The 22,261-nt window shown below is 50.5% G+C and overlaps 2 protein-coding genes across 6 annotated transcripts in view; both read right to left on the bottom strand.

Annotated features, from left to right (window-relative positions):
- Positions 1-229: 229 nt before the first annotated feature.
- On the bottom strand, positions 230-6,377 carry ELOF1 (elongation factor 1). Of its 2 annotated transcripts, none has more exons than XM_081075960.1 (4): positions 6,325-6,377; positions 2,484-2,617; positions 2,314-2,384; positions 230-2,022 (listed from the first exon to the last, which is right to left on the bottom strand). In XM_081075960.1, exons 2-4 carry the CDS (start codon positions 2,597-2,599, stop codon positions 1,958-1,960), a joined length of 252 nt encoding a protein of 83 aa, XP_080932086.1. In that variant the 5' UTR covers positions 2,600-2,617; positions 6,325-6,377; the 3' UTR covers positions 230-1,957. The 2 variants fall into 2 exon arrangements, with proteins under 2 accessions (XP_080932086.1, XP_080932087.1); XM_081075961.1 differs by lacking the exon at positions 6,325-6,377 and adding an exon at positions 6,106-6,232.
- A 5,034-nt stretch (positions 6,378-11,411) lies between these two features.
- The window catches only part of ACP5 (acid phosphatase 5, tartrate resistant), a 48,184-nt gene continuing 37,334 nt past the window's right edge, over positions 11,412-22,261 (bottom strand). Inside the window, exons 5-11 of one of the 4 annotated variants that reach the window (XM_081076765.1) lie at positions 20,457-20,702; positions 14,646-14,901; positions 13,532-13,618; positions 13,031-13,291; positions 12,702-12,829; positions 12,234-12,579; positions 11,412-11,846 (exon numbers count right to left, since the gene is read on the bottom strand). In XM_081076765.1, coding sequence (XP_080932891.1) covers positions 11,595-11,846; positions 12,234-12,579; positions 12,702-12,829; positions 13,031-13,291 — 987 coding nt within the window. In that variant the 5' untranslated portion in view covers positions 13,532-13,618; positions 14,646-14,901; positions 20,457-20,702 and the 3' untranslated portion in view covers positions 11,412-11,594. Of the gene's footprint in view, positions 11,847-12,233; positions 12,580-12,701; positions 12,830-13,030; positions 13,292-13,531; positions 13,619-14,645; positions 15,062-20,456; positions 20,703-22,261 lie in introns of those variants that run through there. The other 3 variants (XM_081076767.1, XM_081076766.1, XM_081076768.1) reach the window with 3 other exon arrangements.

Below are 22,261 nucleotides of genomic sequence, written 5' to 3'. Positions count from 1 at the left end.
CTTTTTCCAACACTACCAAGCAATGAACTCAATTTTGACACTGGCCACCGGGAGACAGCGTCAGAGCCCACCGGATAAGGGGCTGCTCCTATACGACGGCCTCTCCCGCCCGCACTGCAGGTGCCAATTCCAAGTCCAGCTTGTCACCTGTGCTTTGGACCCACTGGCTACCGATCAGGTTTGCCCACCAGCCCCTCCTTGGGTTTACTTTACTAGTAGCTCACAGAACTCAGAGAAGCATTTTATTTATTAGATTACGGTTTATTGTAAGATATAAACTCAGGAACAGCCAGATGCGTGGGGCAAGGCACGGCGAAGGGGGTGGAGCTTCCATGCCCTCTCCCAGCACCACCACGTGTTCACCAACCTAGCTTATCAAATCTTGTTGGTGTTTTTTTTTAAATTAAAGTTTATTGGGGTGACAATAGTTAGTAAAGTTACATAGGATTCAGGTGTACAATTCTGTATTACAACATCTACAAATTCCATTGTGTGCTCACCACCCAGAGTCAGTTCTCTTTCCCTCACCATATATTTGACCTCGTTTTGAAGTTTTTAAGGGAGCTTACTCAGTAGTCACCCACACCCACCTCCTCTTCCCAGAGGTGGGTAGGTGTGGCTGCCATTCCCACCCAATAATCACTTGGTCTTTCTGGTGACCAGCCCCACCCTGGGTGATCACTCAGGAAATTTCAAAAGTTTTAGGAGCTCTGTGCCTCGAACCAGGCCAGCATTTACTGTAACACACACCTGCATCTGGCACCACCTCCAGCCTTCAAGACTCTTTACCACCCTTGGACAAAAGTGCCTTTTGTGGACTCTTACTCCTCGAAGTTCCCTGTCCCCTACAGCCCCCAGGAAGCCACCAGCTGTTCCCATAGCCTGAACCCTGGGCTGTGAAGCCAGGTTTCCCAGGTTCAAGGCCCAGCTGCACCACCCTCCGGCTGTGGGATCTTGGGTCAGTTTTCTCATCTGTGGGCCTGAGGCACGTGCCTCCCAGGGCCGCTGTTGGGACACAGCATAAGGCAGGCAAGCCTGAGAGCGGTCGGGCACAGGGGGCCCTGGAGCACCACCTCCTTCAGGCCAGGAAGGCTGCCCTGACCCCCGCCCCCGCCACACGCTCTGTTGGCCCCATTTCTCATTGGGACTAAAGACTTGCCCAGATGTCTGTGGGTTCCTCGATGTCCCTTGTGCCCAGCACTGCCCTGGTTTCATCATGAATGCTTGTCGAGTGGATAATATTGGACAGTTTGAAGGACTGACCAAACCCCATTTCCAATGGCCTGGCCAAGTTAGTCTCTCCCTCCCCTCTTGTTGAGCCCTGGGGGGTGATCAGAACCCAGGAAATCCGAGAGCCAGGAGTTTGCAGCGACTGCTTTATTTAAGGGCTAGTGACCAACAGTTGGCCCAGACCCAGCCTCTCCGTCCTCTAATAGAAGCTACTAAACATGATTCGGGGTCGCCCTACCAGGGCCCAGCTGAGGAGCCCGTGGCTTTGAATCCCAGGCCACAGGCCTTGGAAGGCAGGCAAGGAGGACGGGCAATCCAGTTCAAATGGGTCAGGTGCTGGGGAGGTGGGTGAGGGTGCTGGAGTCCCAAAGCTGTCTCTGAGGGGCTTGCCCTTGCTCAGGCTGTCAGGACATCGGCCCCAGGAGGAGCCAGGGCTTCAGAGACGGGGGGTCAGGGGCTGGAGGAGGGAGCAAGCCAAAGGCTTTCGGAGCCAAGGGAGGCAGTTCAGGCTCCCAGGGCCTAGCAACTCCACCCCACCCCTGCCCATAAGCACACCCCATGGCCACACTTGCAGCCACACATTCACACCCACTCCCACTACACCTACACCCACACCCACACACAGAGCTGTGAGGGTGCTGGACCCACCCTAGACCCCAGGAATGTCTCTGGATTGGTACCCAATCCACAGCTGCGGGGCTGCCAAGGGGGTGGGTCCTCTGCATCGCTACTGATTGGCTGCCTCGCAGGCGTCTATCCAATCGCTGTACACATCCACTGGTTCTGACAGATCTGAGCCACTGAGGTCAAGGGCAACCACTAGCATCGGACCCCTTCCGCTATACATCTCGTGCTGACATTGCTCATGCTGGTGTCAGCCAGACCCTAGCCCTGCACACTGTGCCCCCACCTAAGTCAGAGGCACCCATTCTTCTGAGTGGCCGCAGCCCTGCACCAGGGCACACAGCATGGCCAGAGTTGCAGGGGCTGGGTTCTAGGCCCCTTGCCCTTTGCCAGGTGCCCTGGAGCAGCCCTGACCACCCCCCTCCCACGCCCGGAAAGGGCCCAGTTTCCCAAGGATACATGTGATGGGTGTCTGGAATTCCTCTAGGCACACAGTACAAGAAATGACTCCGGTGTTACGGGCACGGTCCCTGTAACAGGAGATGGAGGGACTGGTGAGTGAAGAGGCCTACGTCTGGGGGGAGCCACCTCCTGACTGAGGGGAAGGGAGGCCCCCACCCTCTACTCACATTTTGACGTCACAAGACTTCTCGTGGTTGCAGAAGGGACAGGTGAACTGGGTCTCTAGGGTGCCCGTCATCTTCTTCTTCGGGGGCGGCTTCCGTTTTGACTTTCTGCGCCCCATGCCTGTAGGAGGGCGAACCTATGGGGTAAAGGGACAGAAGTCAGCGACTCATGGGACCCATGAGTCTCTTCAGATGCTCTTGGAAGCAGGCCGGGAAGCTGGTCTGGCTGGCTTATGGTGAAGGGAGGACTTGTACAATAGGCCAATCCCAGTGCACTCTGGGTGAAGGAGGTGGGAACAGGCTCTGGGTTCTAACCCCAGCCCCCCACTTATGGCGTGACCCTGAGTAGGTTACTTAATCTCTCTTTGCCTCAGTTCCTTATCTATAAAACAGAGCTGCGGTTGCTACCTCAGAGGGGCCAACATGACACACTATAAGTGCCTGCACACTGACCCATTCATCGTTGGCACCTGCACAGGAAGCCACTGTTCCTGGTAAGGATGACACGAGGGACTGACAGGCCAGTTGTCCAGGGCTGGGCAGAGTCTAAGTGCTCAGGAGGTGACTTAGGAACAGCTGCTCCTCTTGTCACGGGACAGGCGAGTGACACCAGGAGGAATGACACTCAAGGGATCTGAGAGCCTCTGGATGGGCCCCTGGCAGCCTCTCCAAGCTCAGGGGCCGCTGGGCAGAGAGGGGAGGACAAGTGTTTTGAGCAGAGAAACACAACATGCAAAGCTGAGGGGCAGGTATCTGAGGGCCCGGCCAGCATTTGGGGACCATGCAGGTTGAAGAGGGGGCACAGGCTGAAGAGGGAGCAGACAGGAGGTTTCAAATGTTTAGATGGATCCTGGAGGCCACGGAGGGAGAAATAACGAAATCGTTTTCTGCTTTTAAGGGACTGAGGTACGTGAGTCAAAAGTCTGGATGAAGATGAAGTCAGAACCAGGACAAAACTGTTTGGGGTGGAGAGACAGAGGCAACACTGGGGAGGCAAGTCAACAGAGTGAGCGAGTACGGCGTGAGGAGGAAGAGTCCAGAATGCCTCTCAAAGACTGTGGTGGGGGACAGAGTTGGTGAGTAGGGGGAGAAGGTGGCATTACCCTCTGATGTCTAACATATGGGAAGAACAGGGTATTGGGGAAAATGATGGGGTCAGATCCCAAAGGGACGTCTAGGGACAGATGTCTCGGAGGCAGCAGCTAGCACTAAGCACATCTCTATGCCAGGTGCTGGGCTCAGGGCTCTGAATTCACCACCCCTGAGCCTCCCAAGGAGCTCCACTCCCCAGTCACACTCCGTCTTTCTCTCTCTCTGTCTACTGCTTGTTCTAGCATCATTCCTCTGTGACAGGGGAGGTCAGCAGCCTGCCAGAAGAAAGACCCGAGTTTCAGTCACATTTAGCCATTGCTTTTTATGTAACATCCTCATTCTTAACTGAGGGTGCTTCCAAGTCACTGAGTAAACAGAAGCAGTTGGCAGAGAACATCCATAAGCCCCCAGGACCACACATCCGGCCTTTCCTCCTTTGCCTTGGAAGAATGTCTATGCTCCCCACAAAAACAGCTTGTGACCTTGTACTCTGGATCCCAACATCACACTTTCTCTCTCTACTGAATCATTAACAAACACACTCGCTACTACAGCTCCCATCATTCAAATAAACAAATAAACATTCTCTGCAGGCTTTTCCAGTAGAGCTGTCTGCATGTGCCATCTGCATTACCTCCTCTTCTCCCTCCACCACTCACCCTATGCTGCTCATCCCAAGGGGCAGTCCCCACTCCTCAGGGCACTGGATACACTGGTTCCCTCCTGCCGCCCTTCCCACAGAGCTCTCAGGACCCTGCACTCTCATTCCCCTGCTTCACTGGCAGCTCCTTTTAGTCTCTGCTGCTGCTGCTCCCCCCACACCCACAACTGCTCTAATGATGTGAGTCCACAAGCTCAGTCTTTGGGCCCCTCCCCTCTCTGTCCACATTCACATCCATGGAGATCTCACCCAGCCTCAGGGCTTCAAATGCCTCCTCTACACTGATGCCACCTGACTCTCTGGCCTTGCTGTTGCCTCTGAACCGCAGACTCGCCTGTCTACCTGCCTCGGCCATATCTCCACCTGATGCTCACAAACGTTTAAATCAGGGGTGTCCAAACTTTTTTCAACGTTTTTCACCAAGGGCCACATGTGGTAAAATACACAAACAGCCGGGCCACTCACTCGAGGTGAAGTACTTATTGCTGCGGGCCAATAAAAAATGGATTGCGGACCACAGTTGTCCAGCGGGCCGCAGTTTGGACACCCCTGGTTTAAATGTAACCTGTTCAAAACCAAGCTCCTGACACCTCAACCTGCTCTCTCAGTCTTCCCCTCTCAGCAGATAGTAAATCCATCTTTCCAAAAACCTCGGGCTCATCCTCGATTCCTTTCTCTCTCTATCTGACCCTGCTGCTCTACCTCTAAAACTCTTTCAGAATCTGGCCACTTCTCACCACCTCCACGGCCAGTGCGCTGGTCTGAGCCTGGAGTCCCAGTCATCTCTGGCCCAGGTGATCACAACAGCGTCCTCATTGGTCTCCCTGAATCTCCAACCCTGCCCAACACACTCCAAACGTAAATTCCATGAGGGCAGGGATTTTTGTCTTTTCTTTGTATCCTCTGAGCCTAGAACTGCTGGTGGCACAGAACTGGCACTCAGCAAAATGAGTGAATGAATGAATAAACGAATGCCAGGCCCTACCTACACTAAACCACAGCAATGCTGCAATTGAGGTGAGCAAGGTATCTGCCTTTGTGAAATATATTCTAGTGGATGAAGACAGACCCTTGATAAGTTAACTAATAAGCAAGATCATTCCAAATATTGGTTCGTCCTCTGAGGTTAACAGGTAAACACTTCCAGAAGGGGGCTCAAGGGTGGAGTGGGAAGGACCCTCTGGGTAAGTCATTTAGGCTGAGGCCTGAATAATGAGAGAAGGCACCATGCAAAGTAGTCCAAGCAGAGGGAACAGCAACTGCAAAGGCTCTGAGGCCGAAGAAGTTTTTCTTAAGAGAAAAAAACCTGGTACAGCTGAAGCTCAGTGAACAATGGGGAGATAGGTATGAGCTGCAACAGAAGATGGAAGCAGCAGTTAGACCCCACAAGACCTTGCAGGCTTCACTAAGACGCGTGGTCAGCCCATGCTCTCACCAGCCAGGGCACTGTCCCCCCCCCCCCGCCCCCAAAGTCCGGCCCTGGGTACCGCCTGCAACACAATCACCTGGGGCTGCTCACTAAACGCTGATTTCTGAGCCTCACCTAGATGTCCCCGCACTGGAATGTCATGAGAGGCGGGGCATGATTTGCCCACTGCTGAAGCCCCAGCACACATAGTGCCTCGTATGCATTACGCGCTCAGTAACTACTTGTTGAATGAATAAATGAGTCTCCTGAATCAGAAGCTACAGGTGGGCCCCAGAATCTGATTTTACCCGCTGACTGCAGCACCCCCACCCCGGAAAGGGCCTCGGCCTGTCTTTCAGTGGCGACTTAAGTCCAAGGGCGCCAAGGTTGGGATGGAAGAGGGGTCGGCCCCTCATCCAGCTGTAACTCAAGAGGTAGTGGGCGAGCGGTCCCTCCGTGCTCACCGAGGCTTCGGCATCGCCTCCCGCCCGTCGGAGCCAGGCACACGAGCAGCCGCGCTTAGCACGCGGGGGCCTGGGGGAGTCAAGCTCCCCGACCGGCCACCCCCCAAGCCCGAGGCCCTCGGCGCCTCCTCCAAGTCCCCGTGAGTGCCCCCAAGTCGAAGAGCACCCAGCACCACCCGGTTCCAACGCCCGCCCGCGCGAACAGTCACCCACACTCGCCTTCCCTCGTTGGGACAGCTTCGTTCACTCGAGAGACAGAGACTTCCGGCTCTCGGCGGAAGCGGAACCACCTCCTCTCCCCACATGTCCCGCCCACTCTCTGCCGGGACCACCCAGCGAGCAGTCCCGCCTCCTCCAGCATCTCTGGGCGCATGCGTACTCGCATTCGGGGAGAGGGACGGCGGGAGTTTCGCAGTGCGCCTGCGCGAGGGCTTGAGCGCGTTTGGCTGTATCGCGTGCGTTAGTACACCGGGTCAATTTCCCGGGCTGCTGGTTCCCACGTTGTAGGGGCGAGGGGCCGGGCCATCCCAGCTCTGGAAAGGCTGTCCTGCCTCGGTCGTAGCATCTTCCTGGGGGTGTGTCACTTGTCTTTTCCCGTTCAAACCCCAGTTCTTCTCAGGCCACCTAGCTCTCCCCAAAGTGGGACACATTCAAATATCCCGGGGCTAAGGAATGGCAAATACCCATATGGCTGATTCAGGGTGAGCGGGAGGCTTGTAAGACGCTCTGTCAAATCTGAACAAGAACCTGAGGCTCTTATTACAATTCAGGTCTGATTCATTAGGTCGGGAGTGGGGCCCGGAAGTCTGCCTTTCCAAGTAGCTTCACAGTGACATCCATGCTGCTGGTCCGAGCACACTGTGAGTTGCTGAGGTTCCAATAGCAGAGGTTCTATAGGGGGGCAGTGGCTGGGGAGGGGACAAGGCTCCACAAGTCCCACAACTTAGTGAAGAGTCTGGACACAAACATTAAGGATCGATCACTACAATCTTCAGTGCAGCAGAGGAGAGTGTGGATCTCTGAGAGCATGGGACGGTGGAGAGGGTTGCCGAACTAGGCTGAGAGGTTAGGGAAGGCTAATGCTCAAGTTGAATCTGCAGCCTGAGTAGGAGTTACACAGACAGAAGTGGCACCTGTGGAATTTGTGATGGAGTGAAGGAGAGAGGAGAGTCAAGGATGACTCCTACTGTGGAGCCCTGGGTGCTACTTTTTACTCAGACGAGGAAGGCCCAGGGGAGATGATTTGGAGAAGTCAAGGGCTGTGTTTTGGGTAAGTTTGAGACGAGCAAAGGGAGATGTGGAACAGGCCATTGGAAATGGAGTCTGGAGCTCAGGAGAAGGACCTGGATTTGATTTTCAGAGTCGGAGGCATATGGAGATTACTGGAAGTCTTGGGGCCAGAGGAGGTCACCTGGTTTCAGGCCTGAGAGGCAAAATATAGCAAAAGAAGAGGCGTAAGAAGGAGACGGGGGCTCCCCAACCGTAGAGGTGAGGAGGAGAAGCCAGCAAGAGACTGGACAGGCCAGTGAAGTAGGAGGAGAAAGAGGTGTGTTTCCTCTTTGGGAAGCCGCCAGAAAAAAGGTTTTTCAAGTCGTGGAGAGTGGTCAGCTGTCATAGGTAGCTAGGAGTTTGAGTAGGACCAGACTGTTGACATTGGCAAGCGTTTGGTCACTGGTGACCTTGATAAGAGCTGTTTCATTAGCGTGTTCAGAAAAATAAATAACTTATGAGACGTCAAATAGACCTACCTCCAAGGTTTCCATCAGGGGGCAGTGTTACCCTTGGAAGTGCCTTCCTGGAGGCCCCCCCCACCACCGCACCCCCCCAGTGTTGATACAAACCTGAATACACACACAGGATGGGATCATACTATGCACGTTGCTTTGCAACTTGCTATTTCCACTTAATGGTCAATACACATACGCGTACAAGTAACTCTTGTTTTTAGCATAGCTACACAATTCATAGTGAGACTCTGCCACCGTATATGGGCAAGCCTATATTTGCTGGAAATTAGTTCTTCCTCCCTCCCTCCCTCTCTCTCTGCCTCGGTCCCTCCCTCCCTTCCTTCACAGCTTTATTGAGATATAATCAACAGACAATAAACTGTATGTATTTAAACTATGAAATTTTGTCTTGACGTGTATACACCTATTATGAAACCATCACAAAATCAAGATAATGAACACCGCAAGAAGTTCCCTCATGTCTCTTTGTCGTCAATTCCTTCCCCTACCCCCCCCCCCCCCCCCCCCCCCCGCCAGCTGATCTGATTTTAGTTCTTATAGGTTTGTATCTTTCAGAAAGTCACATAAACAGAATCATACAATATGTAGCCTTTTGAGTTTGGCTTCTTTCATTCAGCTTACTACTTTCCAGGCTGATCCAGGTTGTGTCTACTAGTAGTTGGTTTTTTTTCATCATTGAGTTGTATTCCATTATGAGGATATACCAGCTTCTTTATCCTTTCGGTTATTGATAGACATTTGGATTGTTTCCTGTTTGGGGGCAATGATGAATAGAGCTACTGTGAACCATCCCATTCAGATTTTTGTGGGGATGTTTATTTTTCATCTTCTGTTTTATTTTTTATACTGAGAATATGTGATCCATCTGGAATTTATTCTTATACATGGTTGGAAGTAGGGTTCAGGCTCTGTCTTCTGGGCAAATCGACAAAGTGAATTATACCTTTTCCGTAAAGTTGCAATGCCACCTTCAAACTAGATGATATTCTCATGTGTTCTTGAGTTTCTTTCTGGATTCCCTCTGGATGTTTTCCTAGAGCCAGTGTCCCGCTGTTTTGATGACAGTGCATTTTGCTGTTTAGTAAGGCAGGTCTATCACGTTCTTATTCATGATTCTTGGAAGTTGTTGAGGAGGTGGGTGTGGCCTGACTCCCCAGTGGTGGCATGCTTGCTGCATGAGGGTGCTGGTGCCCCTCCCAGCACCTGGTGTGAGGAGTGCAGTGGGGACATGGCATCTGTGATGACAGAATGAGATATGTGGCTCAGGAAGAGTGAGAAGAGGAGAGTCCCTGTGACTGGTCTTGAGGAGCTCTGTCATCTTGTTCCTTGCAGTTTAGAAAGCATCTTTTTAACAATGGCTGTCTGCTCCTTGGTGTCGTCCAAGCTGGACAGAAGCCCTCTGAGGGAGAGTGTCCATCCTGCCTTATTGTTTTGGTGATCCTTGTGTCCCCGGCTATCGGGCACAGGACTTGGTCCTTGGCACTTGGTAGAGTGCTTGGCCATTGTGGAAGAGGGGTCCGTCACCCTCCCTACCACTCATTCCCTGTGTCAGTTTGTATGTGTCACTTCTCCTTTCCACCCTCTGGGCCCTGTGAACAGGGACATTGGGCAAATTCCACGCTCTGGGCCCTGCAAACGGAGACATTGGGCTGACCTCTGATTCAAACCCCTGCCTGCCCAGAGCCTCTGAGTCAGTGGGAAGAGGCCGGGTGGCTGTGAGCTGTCTTGACTGCCGGGGTTAAGAGTGACGGTTTGCCACTCCTTGGCATGAGCCTGGGCACTTAATCTGTCGTTTCTGTAATGTTCTTTGAGAAGCAAGAATGATTATGGCCCTGGCCTCATGGGTCAGAATTAGAAGTGATGGTTTTTTTTGGCATAAAGCTAGGCTGGTAGTAAGTAATACCAGCCAGGTAAACGTCAGCTGGAAGGAATTCATGGCTGACCTTTTGGTGAAATAGCTTTGCTTAATTTTAACAGTAACACATGCACCTTGTAACGAATTCAACACCATCGACATCGCTAAAGTCGTGAATGGAAGGTGTCACTTCCACCGAGTTCCTCTCCCCAGCAGTAACCTCAGCCACATATTGTCCAAGTTGTTATTTCAGTTCATTCAGCTGAGCTAGCAGTCTCAGCCCTGCAGAAGCTGAAGTGACAGTTGAGGGCAGGCCCAGGGAGAAGTTCCGGTGACTTGCCTTGTGGGGGGCGGGGGCGGTGGCGGGGGCGGGGGAGGGGTCTGTGGGTGGGTGTTACTCAACTCTTCCCAGAGGGGAACTGGGCTTCTCTGCAGCTTTCAGCTCAGGAGGCACACTGTTTTCAGCATTCGGCATAAGCATCAGGCCCTGAAATAATTCCACTACTGGAAGTTTTCCTACATATATACGAGTACTTGCACACATGTACAAAAGTGTAGGTCCAGGGATGCCCACGGTAGCTATGTTGCGAAAAGGGTAAGATCGGAGAGGATTTCAGTGGACCCCAGTAAAGAGCCAGTGACACAGGCCGAAGCTCTGTGGCTGTGAAAAAGAAGAGCAGTCCTGCTCTTGGAAATGTATCTCGTTTATCCCACAAACATCGCTGCCCACATAGGAAGCAGGTACAGGGTCATTGATTGCAGCAGTTTTTGAAGATAGCAACATTATTGGAAGCGCTCCTGGCAACCCTCAGGAGACGGCTGGTTAGATAGGCAGTGGGTCAGGCATATGGTGGGGCGTCTGCAGCCAGAGTCAGGAGCTGCTGACAGCTGATGGGCAGATCTCCAGGTATAACAGGCAGGAAAAGGAAAGTGCAGAGAGCACCTTTTGAGGTACAAGACATGCATATATCTTGATTGTGATAGTGGGTTTGTGTCTTTGTCAAAACTGACAGAACTTATACAGAACTATACGCTTTAAATGCATCAATTACACCTCAAGAAAGTTGTTAAAAAAAAAAAAAGCAAGGTGCCATCAGTGAGAAAGGGAAGAAAAAAATCACATTTGCTTTTATTTGCATAGAGAGATACTAGAAAGAAACAAAGAATTTATAAAATGTTATTTCTTTTTAGGAGACGGGGAAGGAAAGAAAGGGAGGGGGTGAGAGATTGTACCTAGAAAGGTGAAATTTTAGACTTTTGAGCCAAATGACCATATTAACATGTTAATGCCATGTTGAAATTAACAAAATGAATGTTCTGTTAGGAACAGCTGAGTTGTGTTTAAGTAGAAACAAGAGTTATGATTAACTAGAAAGAACACATGGAGAACTGTGTGTCTATTGTATTGCTTTGTATAAAAAGTGGGGGAGGGATGTGTTTATTATGCAGGCATCAATTGTGGAAGGAAAGAAAATGATGGTGGTGGCTGCCCCTAGGGAGATGGGCATGGGAGAGGAAGGCTTGCTTCATGTTGTACCCTTTTTTCTGTTTGGTCTTTACTTAAAATTGTATCCATGTATGGGGCCAGTTGGTTGTGGATGGGATAAGAGATGGAGGTGCAGGCCAGCAAGGGAGTGGGCAGCCACTCTCAAAGCCAGGTGATGTATCTCGCCAGAGATGTGAGGAAAGGGACACTCGTGACACACGTTCAGTCATCTATTCTTTTATTGAATATTTGGCAGTGACAGAAGGATGTTGGGTTCAGGAGCATCTGTGGTTCTCCTTCCTGCTCAGCAGGACCACAGGCCCCTGAGAAAGCTGGCAAGGGGCAGGGTCCTAGCAGGGCCCCGCTCCCCCGGCAGGGAAGCCCCTCTGCCTCAGGTCCCTCACAAACTCTCAAGCCTGGCTCGCCTTGGCAGCCTGGTCTTGAAGAGGGACTTGCCAGAGGCCTCGATGTAAGTGACGCTCATCTCTTTGGGGCTGATCTCCACATAGGCGAAGCCACCGAGTGAGTTCTCGACCCCATAGTGGAAGCGCAGGTAGCCACTAGGAACCTTGCGGAAGTGCCTCTTTGAGGGGTCCATGAAGTTCCCAGCCCCGCTCAGTATGTAGCCCGTGCCGTTCTCATCCTGAAGGTACTGTGGACAGAGGACCCAGGGTCAATGGCCTCCAGCCCCTCAGGGGTCAACCATGGGCTTTGTGCCTACCTGTCTTGAATCTAGGGTCTTAAGTGGTCCCTGACCACAGTCACCTTGGGCATGGAACACGAATACCCTCTAAGCCTCAGTTTCCTCACACGTAAGAGTGCATTGATCCTACCTCACAAGTCTAGCTGAGTAAGCTATTGGCAACCTGTGGCTATTATGACGGATTTTAGGGAACTATGGGTTTTTTTCTTGGTTAAAGAGTATAGAGTTTGAGGGACAGTGATATTTGGGAGACCACCAATGTACTATGTGGCACATCAACTGGGGTGGGGACCCCTTATCTAGCTCCCCACCCCACCCCACTTGCAGACCTCTCACCTGCAGGTTGTGGTCGTGGCCACAGAGGTAGGCAGTGACGTTGTAAGCGGCCAGCAGCGGGAGCAGGTGATGGACCAGGCAGTGGGTGGGCCCGTGCTCGGCAATGGACCACACCGGGTAGTGGCCAGCCACCAGCACATAGTCCTCCTTGGCTGCTGCCAGCTGCTTCTTGAGCCAGGACAGCTGCGTGCGAGCCATCTGTGTGTCACGGGGCCTCTGCGGCTGTCGGCTGAGGAAATCGTCCGAGTTGCCACACAGTGTCACTGTGTCCAGCATGAAGATGGCCACGGTCACATTGGACCGTGGGATCTTGAAGTGCAGGCGGTAGTAAGGGCTGGGGAAGTTCCTATGGAGGGATAGAGACAGCAGGCGTACATGTTGTGTGGAGAGGCCCCAGGGTCAAGCTCAGGCCAATGGGTCCCTCTGCCCATCAGAGCGAGGTGTGGGGAGGGGAGGGGGCAGGTTCACCAGCGCTTGGAGATCTTGGAGTAGGCGATCTGTGCTGAGACGTTGCCCAGGTGGTCGTGATTGCCAGCCAGCACGTACCAGGGCACGCTGCGGAGGGAGGGGGCGGAGAACACATCCTCAAAGGTCTCCTGCAGTGGACAGAAAGGGCACCCCCCACCCAAGGGTCAAGCAGCTACCCCGTTGCTCCCACCAAGTCAGGAGCTGGGGACAAGAGAGACACTGAGTGCTCTAGGTCCCCACAAGTGTCAGCTTCCCTCTGCCTTCTTCAGAATCAAAAGGTTGAATGACTTCTCCACATGTCCCGCTCCCCCCACTCCAGTGGCACACACCCGGAACCTCTTGTCGTTGGCATCCTGCACGCCAGTGAAGTAGAAATTGTCCCCCAGAGACAGGATGAAGTCTGTGCCCAGGATCTTTGCGGTCCTGGCAATCTCCTTGGCATTGGCCGTTTCCCGGGCTGTGTAGAACGGGGCATTGGGGACCCCTCCCCAGTCACCCACAGCCACAAAGCGCAGGATGGGGGCAGTACTGTCAGCCAGGGGGAGCACCAGAGAGGCTTGAAGGATGAGCAGCACCGTCCTTGTGTCCATCTGGGAGGGGAGAGACAAGTGTCTGGGGGCCCTGGGCTGAGTGTGGGCAGCAGGCTCTTGAGATGCCCACTTGCCCTGCTCTGGCCCAGCGAGAAACCTTTGGGGTAGGCGGGCCTACTTCCCAGGACTTCAGGGAAAGAGTTGGCAGGGAGAGTGGGACAGGCAGGGTCCAGCCAGGGGCCAGGAAGGATGGCCATGCAGGCCCATTCTGCCCTCCCTCATCCCGGGCCCAGCACTCACCCTGGCAGAGGCACAAGCCAGTCAGCTGGGCCTCCAAGAGGCAGGTGAGCTCCAGGACAGAATGGTGAGGGTCACTGAGCCTTTATTCTCCGGGGCGGAAATGGATCATTAGCAAGGATGATGCAGTTTCTCCGAGGATTGTTTCAGAAGCCCTCCCCTTAGGTCATGTGAGCCTTGCAGTTCCCCAGTGCTGGACAATGGATTGGGGTGGGGGTCTGGCACATGCCGCCCCACTCACACCCATAGGCTCTGTCTGCCTGCCTGAGCTTGTCTGTGTGGTGGGCCTGAGGTGCCGGGTATCTGCACATGCTGTGTTTATCCCAAACACACATCTTGTGTGTCCATGTTTTCTGAGGACGTTGTCTGTTTGTGTCTGGGTGTGTCTGAGTTGCTTTCTGTGTGCAGTGAAGCGTGCCTGGCTGGGTCACATGTCTGCTGTGCCTGGGAGTCCTGTGTAGATATGTACACTGAGCTGGCAAGGCGCATGTATCTGTGATGAACGCCTGATTTCTCAACTGAAACTGTGTGGGATGTTGATTTGTGTGTCCATTTTGTGCCTGCGTGGTGTTGTGTCTACATTGTCTCTCTAACATTAGTTGTGTGTCCGGTGTGTGGTGTGTTTGACAACCACTGAGTATGTATCCCAGGGTCATACCCCTCCCCCAGACAGCAGGGTCTCCCTTTTCCAGGAAGTCCTGCTCACACCTTCCTCTCCTCCCCACCCCCATTCCTACAGGAGGAACCCAGGCAGGAGGCAGCTGATGACACACCATGTGACCACAAACTTTTGACCCTCACACCCTCAGCAGCTGCCCACAAACTCTCCAAATAACCCCAGCCCGTTGAGGACAGGTGGCTAGGTGCCTGGGCAGTGGGGCCCCTGCACTTGTGGCCTGAGGTGCCCCTCACCTCCCTGCCTCCCTCCTCCGCCCGGATTCGTCCCTTGCTGGGGGGAGGGGGGCCGCTCATTCAACGCCTGGGTCACCCAGCACGGGCTGGCTGTCTCTCTCACTCCTGCAGCCCAGACAAACAGGAAGTGGGTCACGAGGACAGGCGCAGACCCCTCCCCCGGGACACGGCCCACCCGCATCTACACCCGTGGAGCCGGTCTCACCTGTGGCCAGCGGGCCCGGGGTTAAGCTCAAAGGCAGGCGCCCCGGGAGCCCAGCTGCAGAAGTGCGGGGTGCTGGTAGTCGGGGGTTGCCCGACTTTCAGGTGCAGTGGCCCATTCGCCCTGCCCGGGGGCCCTGGGCCGGCCCAGGTGACCTCTGGGGCTCAGCGCTCCTCACCTGGCCGGGCAGCCGCGCCCGGAATCCTGCTCGTCTACCCTGCGCCGCCACGCCTCCGCCTCCCGGGCTCAGGCAGCGCATCTGTCAAACAGGGTAACATACTTCAGAGGGCGGCCCAGACCCAACGATTGGGGCTCGCCAGGGGGGCTCGGGAGGGATTTTCTTCTTTCCCCCACAGAGGCCCAGAGGCCCAGAGTCGCCACCTGCCTTCACACGTGGGGCACCACAGCCCTGAACCACCTCTGGGTGGGGCCTCACCCTCAGCTGGGCCACCCTTTAGTGGGGAAGTCTGTCGTCTCGGCTTCAACCTCAGTTTCCTGGTCTTTAAAATGGGTGTGAAGAGGGCAAAAGAGTCAAATCTTCCTTAGAATTCTAAGTCATGTAAATTGAAAGTCTCCTCCAAAAGCTAGAACTCAATCCTTCCTGCTTCCTTTTGAGTGTGGACCAGATTCAAAAGAGTTATTGACTCTTATCCAATGCATAAAGTATGGAAAAGCAAAAGACTTTACTGTGGAAACACCCCGCAGACACCCCTCACCCAGACGGTCCAGGCTAATATTATAGCGGTACATCTTTGTGATATCACATGGCCCTGACATACTGTAGTGAGACGGGCACGTCACCTCTGTGGGTGAGGTAACCAGTAACGAGTAACCATGGGCCGATGATGAGAAGGACAATACCAGATACACCCAAACTGAGGGATATTCTACAGAAGACCTGCAAAAATATCCCAGTAGTGAAAAAGAAAGAAGTGTGAGGAACTGTCCCAGGCTGGATGAAACCCAGCACACAGGAGGACACCATGAAATGTGGGATCCTGGGCCAGAAAAGGGGCATTGGTGCAAAAACTAGTGACACCCAAATAAAGCCCCGAGTTTCGTGAATGGTAACATAATTAAAATACATAATTTCTTAGTAGTTGCAGGAGGATCACGGTGCTAGAAGATATTAGCCATAGGGTAAGCTGGGAACACTAGATTGGAGCTCTTTGCACTGTTCTTGGCAACTTTTCTGTAAATCTAAAATTATTCCCAATTAAAATAGTTTACTTTGAAAATGGGCAGGACCCAAGAAACTGAAAAACGTACTCAACATGTTCTGAGCACGCACTGTACCATAAGCCTGACAAAGCAGTGAACAGGACAGACAGGAAATCCCACCCTGCTGGGGCTGACATGCTAGAGAAATTTATACTCTAGCTGTTAATTACTCTCCTTTTTTGGAGGGTGGGGTGGGGCGTTCTCTTTCTCTTTTATAATTTATGTACTGTTTGGAGTTTTGTTTAAAAAGCCCTTTTAGTTATTTTGCCAGCAGAACAAATGCACACTTCCTCTTAACATATCTGTAGTCAAATGCAAACACAGGAAACAGAGACCTCACTCCAGATTCAGGTCAGTATTTGTTTTTGGGGGGCACGGGGTGGGGGGTGGAGGTGGGGGTGGTTGGTGTGGGGGGGTGGAGGGAATAGAATTGGGGTTTGGGGACAGTGGGGGGGGTTTGGAAAGGGGCTTCAACTTTATCCCTATTGTTTCCTTTCACACAAAAAGGAAAAAAGAAATCAGAAATCAGCAATTAGGATCAAATGTTCACATTTGCTTCTTCATGTGGTGGGTACAGGGGTGTTTTTAGGGATACTCTTCTATGCTTTCTGTACTATTTTTAAGATCACACAAAATTATATTGTCTAATTGTAATACATGGTCTTTATAGAAAAGTTGGAACATACTGAAAAGCACAAATAAAACGATCACACTCGCCAGTAATACCCCTGCCTGGACAGTCACTATCCATTAATTTTTCATGCCTGTTGATATTTCTATGCCTATATTTGCTCTGCAGAAAAATGGGATACTAGTGATACCATTTTATAAGTTTTTAAAGTGTTAATGTTTTCTATGTTTTTTAAATTAAAAATCACAAAAGCAGGTGCACATGACTAAAACAAACCAGACTTTGTGCAGAGTGTGCAATGAAACTTGTGAATCCTTGGCTAGACCTCTCTGCTCACCTCTCGGGTTCTGAAATAAGCTCTTTGCCCTCCATTTGCCCAGGGGAGCCCTGTTCTGCTGATTTTCGGTGGCAGTGGATCAGAATTTGGCTCAGAGACTACCTCCCCCTCCAACCCTGCTTTGCTTCCCAACTGCAACATCGATCCCTTGGTTGAGTTCCTCCTTTGGCGTCTGCACGCCCTGCTCTCACTCCCCTCTCTTCTTGCTTTTACCACTCCTCTGGTCTTCTTAACCTTCCTGGGATAGGGCCGTGCTCTGACCTCAGGGCCTTGGCACTTGCTGTTCCACCTGCCTAGAAGGCTCTTCCTTCTCTAGATTACCCCCACCCCATGGCTCCCTTCCCAATGTATTTGAGTTTCTTTAATTTATTGAAAATGCACCCCTCCACCCCATTCTGACTCCCTTTCCTGCTGCAGTTTTCTCTGTTGCCCTTATCCTGACTTGGCAGACGACACACCTGTTTATTTTGTTTTTGGTCTGTCTCCCCACCAGAGTGAGCTCCAAGGGGCCAATAACTTTCTGGGTCTTGTTCCCTGCTTTGTTTCTCTGGCATCTAGAATCCAGGGCACAAAGGTGGTTGCTCAGGAATTATTTGGGGGATGATGGAGTGAAGGGATGATCCTTCAGGACCCCTCTTCCCTCTAGTCTGAATGTGCAGACTTCCCACCCCCCCACCTCCCAGCTTCATCCCACCAACTCCTTTACAGCTGGTTCCAATTCTAACATTGCTGGTGGTAGTGTTGATAATCTGACCCAGACACAACTCTTGGAGATATTTCAGTCACCCCTGATTAGACTGTACATCTCTTTCACATCCGGGTCACAGCGCTCAAATCACACTAAGGGCAGATTATTCTCACCTCAGGGCCTTTGCACTTGCTGTTCTCTCCACTGGACCACACTCCCCCCATCTTCCTGTCATGGAGTACTTGCCTTAAATGCCACCTCCTCAGACTACCCTGACACCCTGACACAATTAGCACACCTCCCCATCACCCACTCCCTAGTTTCTACTGTTGTCAAGAACGCTCCCCCACCCTCCCCACCAAGAGTTCCCATGAAAACAGATCTGAATGGATAACCAGTGTACACTCAACGGGGACAGATGGGGCACGGGGCTAATATTACTTCTGACAAGCACGGGTCAGTGAAGGGAGCTTGGCACCGACTGGTACATGTGATGTAAGGAGAGCCTGAGGTGGAGGCCAGTGGATGGTATCAGGAGGTGGGGAACAGAGGCTAAAGGGGCCATCGGAATAATGGCCTGGAGCTATGCAGTAGGGACTTGATCTGGAGGGTGACAGGTTTGGAGGAGGATGGGGTCCAAGCTGTGTTTTTACAAGATCAGGGTGGAAAAGAGCAAGTCAAAGAAGATCTATATTATATATCTATCTATCTATATATCTATCTATATATCTATATATCTATATCTCTCTATCTGTCCACTTATCTATCTCTCATCTGTCTCTACGTATCTCTCTCCCACTCTCTATCCTTACATCTATCTATCTATCTATCTATCTATCTATCTATCTATCTATCTATCTATCTATCTACCATCTGCCTACCTACCTACATACTTATCAATCAATCACACTATATCTTGATACAAAACTACCAGTGCTCAGTTGCTACACACCAAGAAGAAATTCCGATGTCAACAGGAACCGAATTAAGAGTGATATCCTCTGGGGAGGGTTGCTATAGGAAATGATTACTTTATACTTTATCAATTTCTTTATGGAATTCATCTTTACAAATTATAAGCGGGTACTATTTTTGTAATCAGGAAAATGATATTTACCTAAATAGTCATTCAGCACTCCAGATGCCTGTTCAAAGATGGTCGAGCCTGGGTGCTCTGCAGCTGTCTGCCTGGGTTTGGATTGCCGCTGCTCAGCTGTTATTTAGCTGTGTGACTGTTGTTTAGGGACTTCACCTCTCTGTGCCTTATTTCTTCATATTTAACATTGATTATGTTACAGTTGTTCAATACACGGTGTTGTGTGGATCCAAAGAGCTGCCACAGGAGGAACGTGTGGAACAAGGCCCTGCCCATAGCAACACTCGCTATAAGCCAGCTGCCGCTGCTGATGATTATTCTACCATCACTATTCTGTGCATTATTCTTATAGGGCAGTGAGAGTTTGGATAGACCGAACATGCTTAAGAGGCAGAAATGATAGTTAGGGGACTAACTAATCCCAGTTTACCCAGGGCCTTTCCTGATTTTAGCATACAAAGTCCTACATCCCAGGAACCCTCTCCGTCTTAGGTAAATTGGGAGGACAGTTGATCACCCTAAGATAAATCCTGGGACCCAATGGTGACAGAGAGGAATCACCGGCAACCCCTTGCTTTTGGGCCTGGTGAATCAGATCCCACTCCAAGGAGGACACTCGGGAGAGGAACCATTTTACAGGGAAGTACTCATACATAAACCCAAATGTGGATGTGTTGAATTTGAGGGACCACTTGCCTGTCCAGGTGGGAGAAGATAGATTTTCCTGTGGGAAGTTAAAGACAGACGTCCCGGAATTTTATTCGGAAATACTTCAAACATATGAGGTCTAACAATTAAGTTCGCAAACTTATTGCAATGATGTTGCTAACCATTTTTGACATCAGAGGGATTATTCATTATGAATTTGTACCAACTGGACGATTAACCAAGTTTACTATTTGGAAGTGCTGAAAAGGCTACGTGAAAAAGACAAAAATGACCTGAACTTTTCACCAACAGTTCATGGCTCTTGCATCACGACAATGCACCAGCTCACACGGCACTGTCTGTGAGGGAGTTTTTAGCCAGTAAACAAATCACTGTAATGGAACACCTTCCCTACTCTCCTGATCTGGCCCCCAATGACTTCTTTCTTTACCTGAAGATAAAGGAAATATTGAAAGGAAGACATTTTGATGACATTCAGGACATCAAGGGTAATACGACAACAGCTCTGATGGCCATTCTAGAAAGAGTTCCAAAATTGCTTTGAACGGTGGACTAGGCAATGGCATCAGTGCATAGCTTCCCAAGGGGAGTACTTCGAAGGTGGCTGTAGTGATATTCAGCAATGAGGTATGTAGCACTTTTTCTAGGATGAATTTGCGAACTTAATTGTCCAACCTCGTGAACATCCACATACTCACTCCTAGATACTGCAATTAATATTTAAATATATTTGCTTTAATGTCTATTCATTCATCCATCTTACTTCTTCCCCATGTTAGTATGTCACAGACATCTGCACACTCTGCTCTCAATACTTCATACCATTAACTAGAGTTTAATATTTGTTTGTAGTTCTTTGATGTAAAATTTACATAAAGTTGTGTACACAACTCTTAAGTGTATGCTGGCTGAGCTCTAATGAACCTCAGCTATAGCCATTAAGGAAATAATTTACTCATTCCTGGTGAGATTCAAAACAAAACATAAAAGTTACTGGAGGCAGCTCAGACTCTGCCGTGTGCAAAGCTCTGAGACACAGAGCAAGTGGCTTATCTTTTCTGGGCCTCAGCTTTCCATCTCTAAATGGGAAGAGTAAGGGAGTCTACTTGAAATCTGACGTGGTTGTTGTGAGTGTTAAACTAGTTAATCTATGTAGAAATACTGAAGAGTACCTGGCATGTAGGAAGTGTCTTAAAAACACTTTCCATATTACCCAGATGGAACAGTCAAAAGAATTACAGTTGGCGGAGGAAGAAGTAAAGGCAAAAGTATGTTGTTGAAAACTTTCAAAGATGGCCAACAGAGGAACTTCAGCAGGATCCACATGGTTGTGAGGAGACAGGTGGGGGGAGAGGGAGGCTGTGAGCTAAATCGTGATCCACTGCCACGGAAAACCAGCAGGTGAAGGCTCCATTTACCTGTGGGTGAAGAAATGGAGGAGAGTGCATTCAGAATCTGGACATGACCAGAGGGAGAAAGGTAAGACTCCACAGGTGTTTGCCATTTATTATAAGCCCTGCAAAAGATCTCATTTATTTAAATCATGTACATATGTTTTTGTATTTTTAATTTAAATTTAACTTGAAAAACAGACAAGATTCTGACACATATTGTAACATGGAGGAACCCTGAGGACATTATATTAAGTGAAATAAGCCAGACACAAAAGGTCTGTGAGATTCCACTTATATGAGGTCCCTAGAGGAGTCAGATTCATGGAGACAAAAAGTAGGATGGTGGTGCCAGGGGCTGGGGGAGGGGAGGGGAGTGAGTGTTTAATGGGGACAGAGTTTCAGTGTGGGAAGGTGAGAAAGTTCTGGAGATGGATGGTGGTGATGGTTGCAGAACAATGATAATATGCTTAATGCCACTGAAGTGGACACTTAAAAATGGGAAAGATGGTAAATTTTATGGTACAGGTATATGTATTTTACCTACATTAAAAACAAATTAACAAATCAGAAAGCACAGAAGATTATCCCTAAAACACCCCTGTATCACCACAAGAAGAAGCTAATGTTAACAATTGATTCTAATTATTTCAGATATATATTTTCCTTTTAATGAAATAAACTTGTACTGGATAAAGTTGAACACCCTTACCCCCTGCCCGCCTTGTAATTTCAATTTAAAAAATCCCAAGTAGTTGTCATGCAGGGTGTCATGCGGGGTCTCAGCTCCCGCTCCCCACATAAGAACGCAGGACACGGTAAGGCCAAACAGGAACACCCACGGAGCCACAGATGGGGGAGTCATACCACTATATTCTCGCTGGCGGCTGGGTTGGAGACACAGGAAGCAGGAGCCACACGATCCACAACCTGCCGTCTGCTTCTCTATCAACCAACCAACCCACTTGCTAGCTGCAACCCGCCATGCTAACTGCAATCCGCTCTTGCCAGCTCAGCCACCGTCTGCTTGCCAGCCCCCATCTGCTGCTAGCATAGCCACGGCAGTTATATTAGTGGCCAATGGCTCACTGGTTACAGCTGACGGCCAACTAGCGACAGCTGATGGCCATCCAATCACAGTTGATGGCCATTTACTACCTGAACCAACACCTTGACAACCTGGAAACTGCACTCCTGGCTCTGTCCCCACAGTAGTTTACAGTGAGAAGCCTCCCTCCCACTCTGGGCCCCCAACTATTCCCCCCCTCACCACCACTTTGGAGGGAACAAGTTTACCAGATTTTTGTTTTCCTTCCAGAGATGATTACTTGATTTCAGGCTGGTAACTTTAAGTTGAAAAATATACAATAATTTGGCTGAGTTTAGGAGCAGTACCAGAATGTTTAAAATAATACATTTCCTCCTATTTATATGTTTAATTTTTAAATTTATAACTGCTAAGGACCTCAGAAGGGTTTGTTGGGTGGAGGCACTTAACAAGATTAAAGAATAAAATATATGATTTAATAAGTGTCACCTATAATGTTTGAGTGATTTCAACCCACTACATATGTAGTTCTAAGTGG

This window comes from Rhinolophus hipposideros, assembly GCF_964194185.1.
Source record: "Rhinolophus hipposideros genome assembly, chromosome: 16".
Classification (NCBI taxonomy): domain Eukaryota; kingdom Metazoa; phylum Chordata; class Mammalia; order Chiroptera; family Rhinolophidae; genus Rhinolophus; species Rhinolophus hipposideros.
Note: the sequence above shows the minus strand (reverse complement) of the source record. Positions and strands in the feature narration are given on the sequence as shown.

What these genes read in the sequence shown, in the direction of transcription:
- ELOF1 (XM_081075960.1), bottom strand. Translation starts at nt 2,599, where the DNA reads ATGGGGCGCAGAAAGTCAAAACGGAAGCCGCCCCCGAAGAAGAAGATG. An exon ending in AAGTCTTGTGACGTCAAAAT is followed by an intron (nt 2,385 to 2,483) that starts GTGAGTAGAGGG and finishes CTCCTGTTACAG; the next exon opens with GGACCGTGCCCGTAACACCG. An exon ending in ATTCCAGACACCCATCACAT is followed by an intron (nt 2,023 to 2,313) that starts GTATCCTTGGGA and finishes TCAGTGGCTCAG; the next exon opens with ATCTGTCAGAACCAGTGGAT.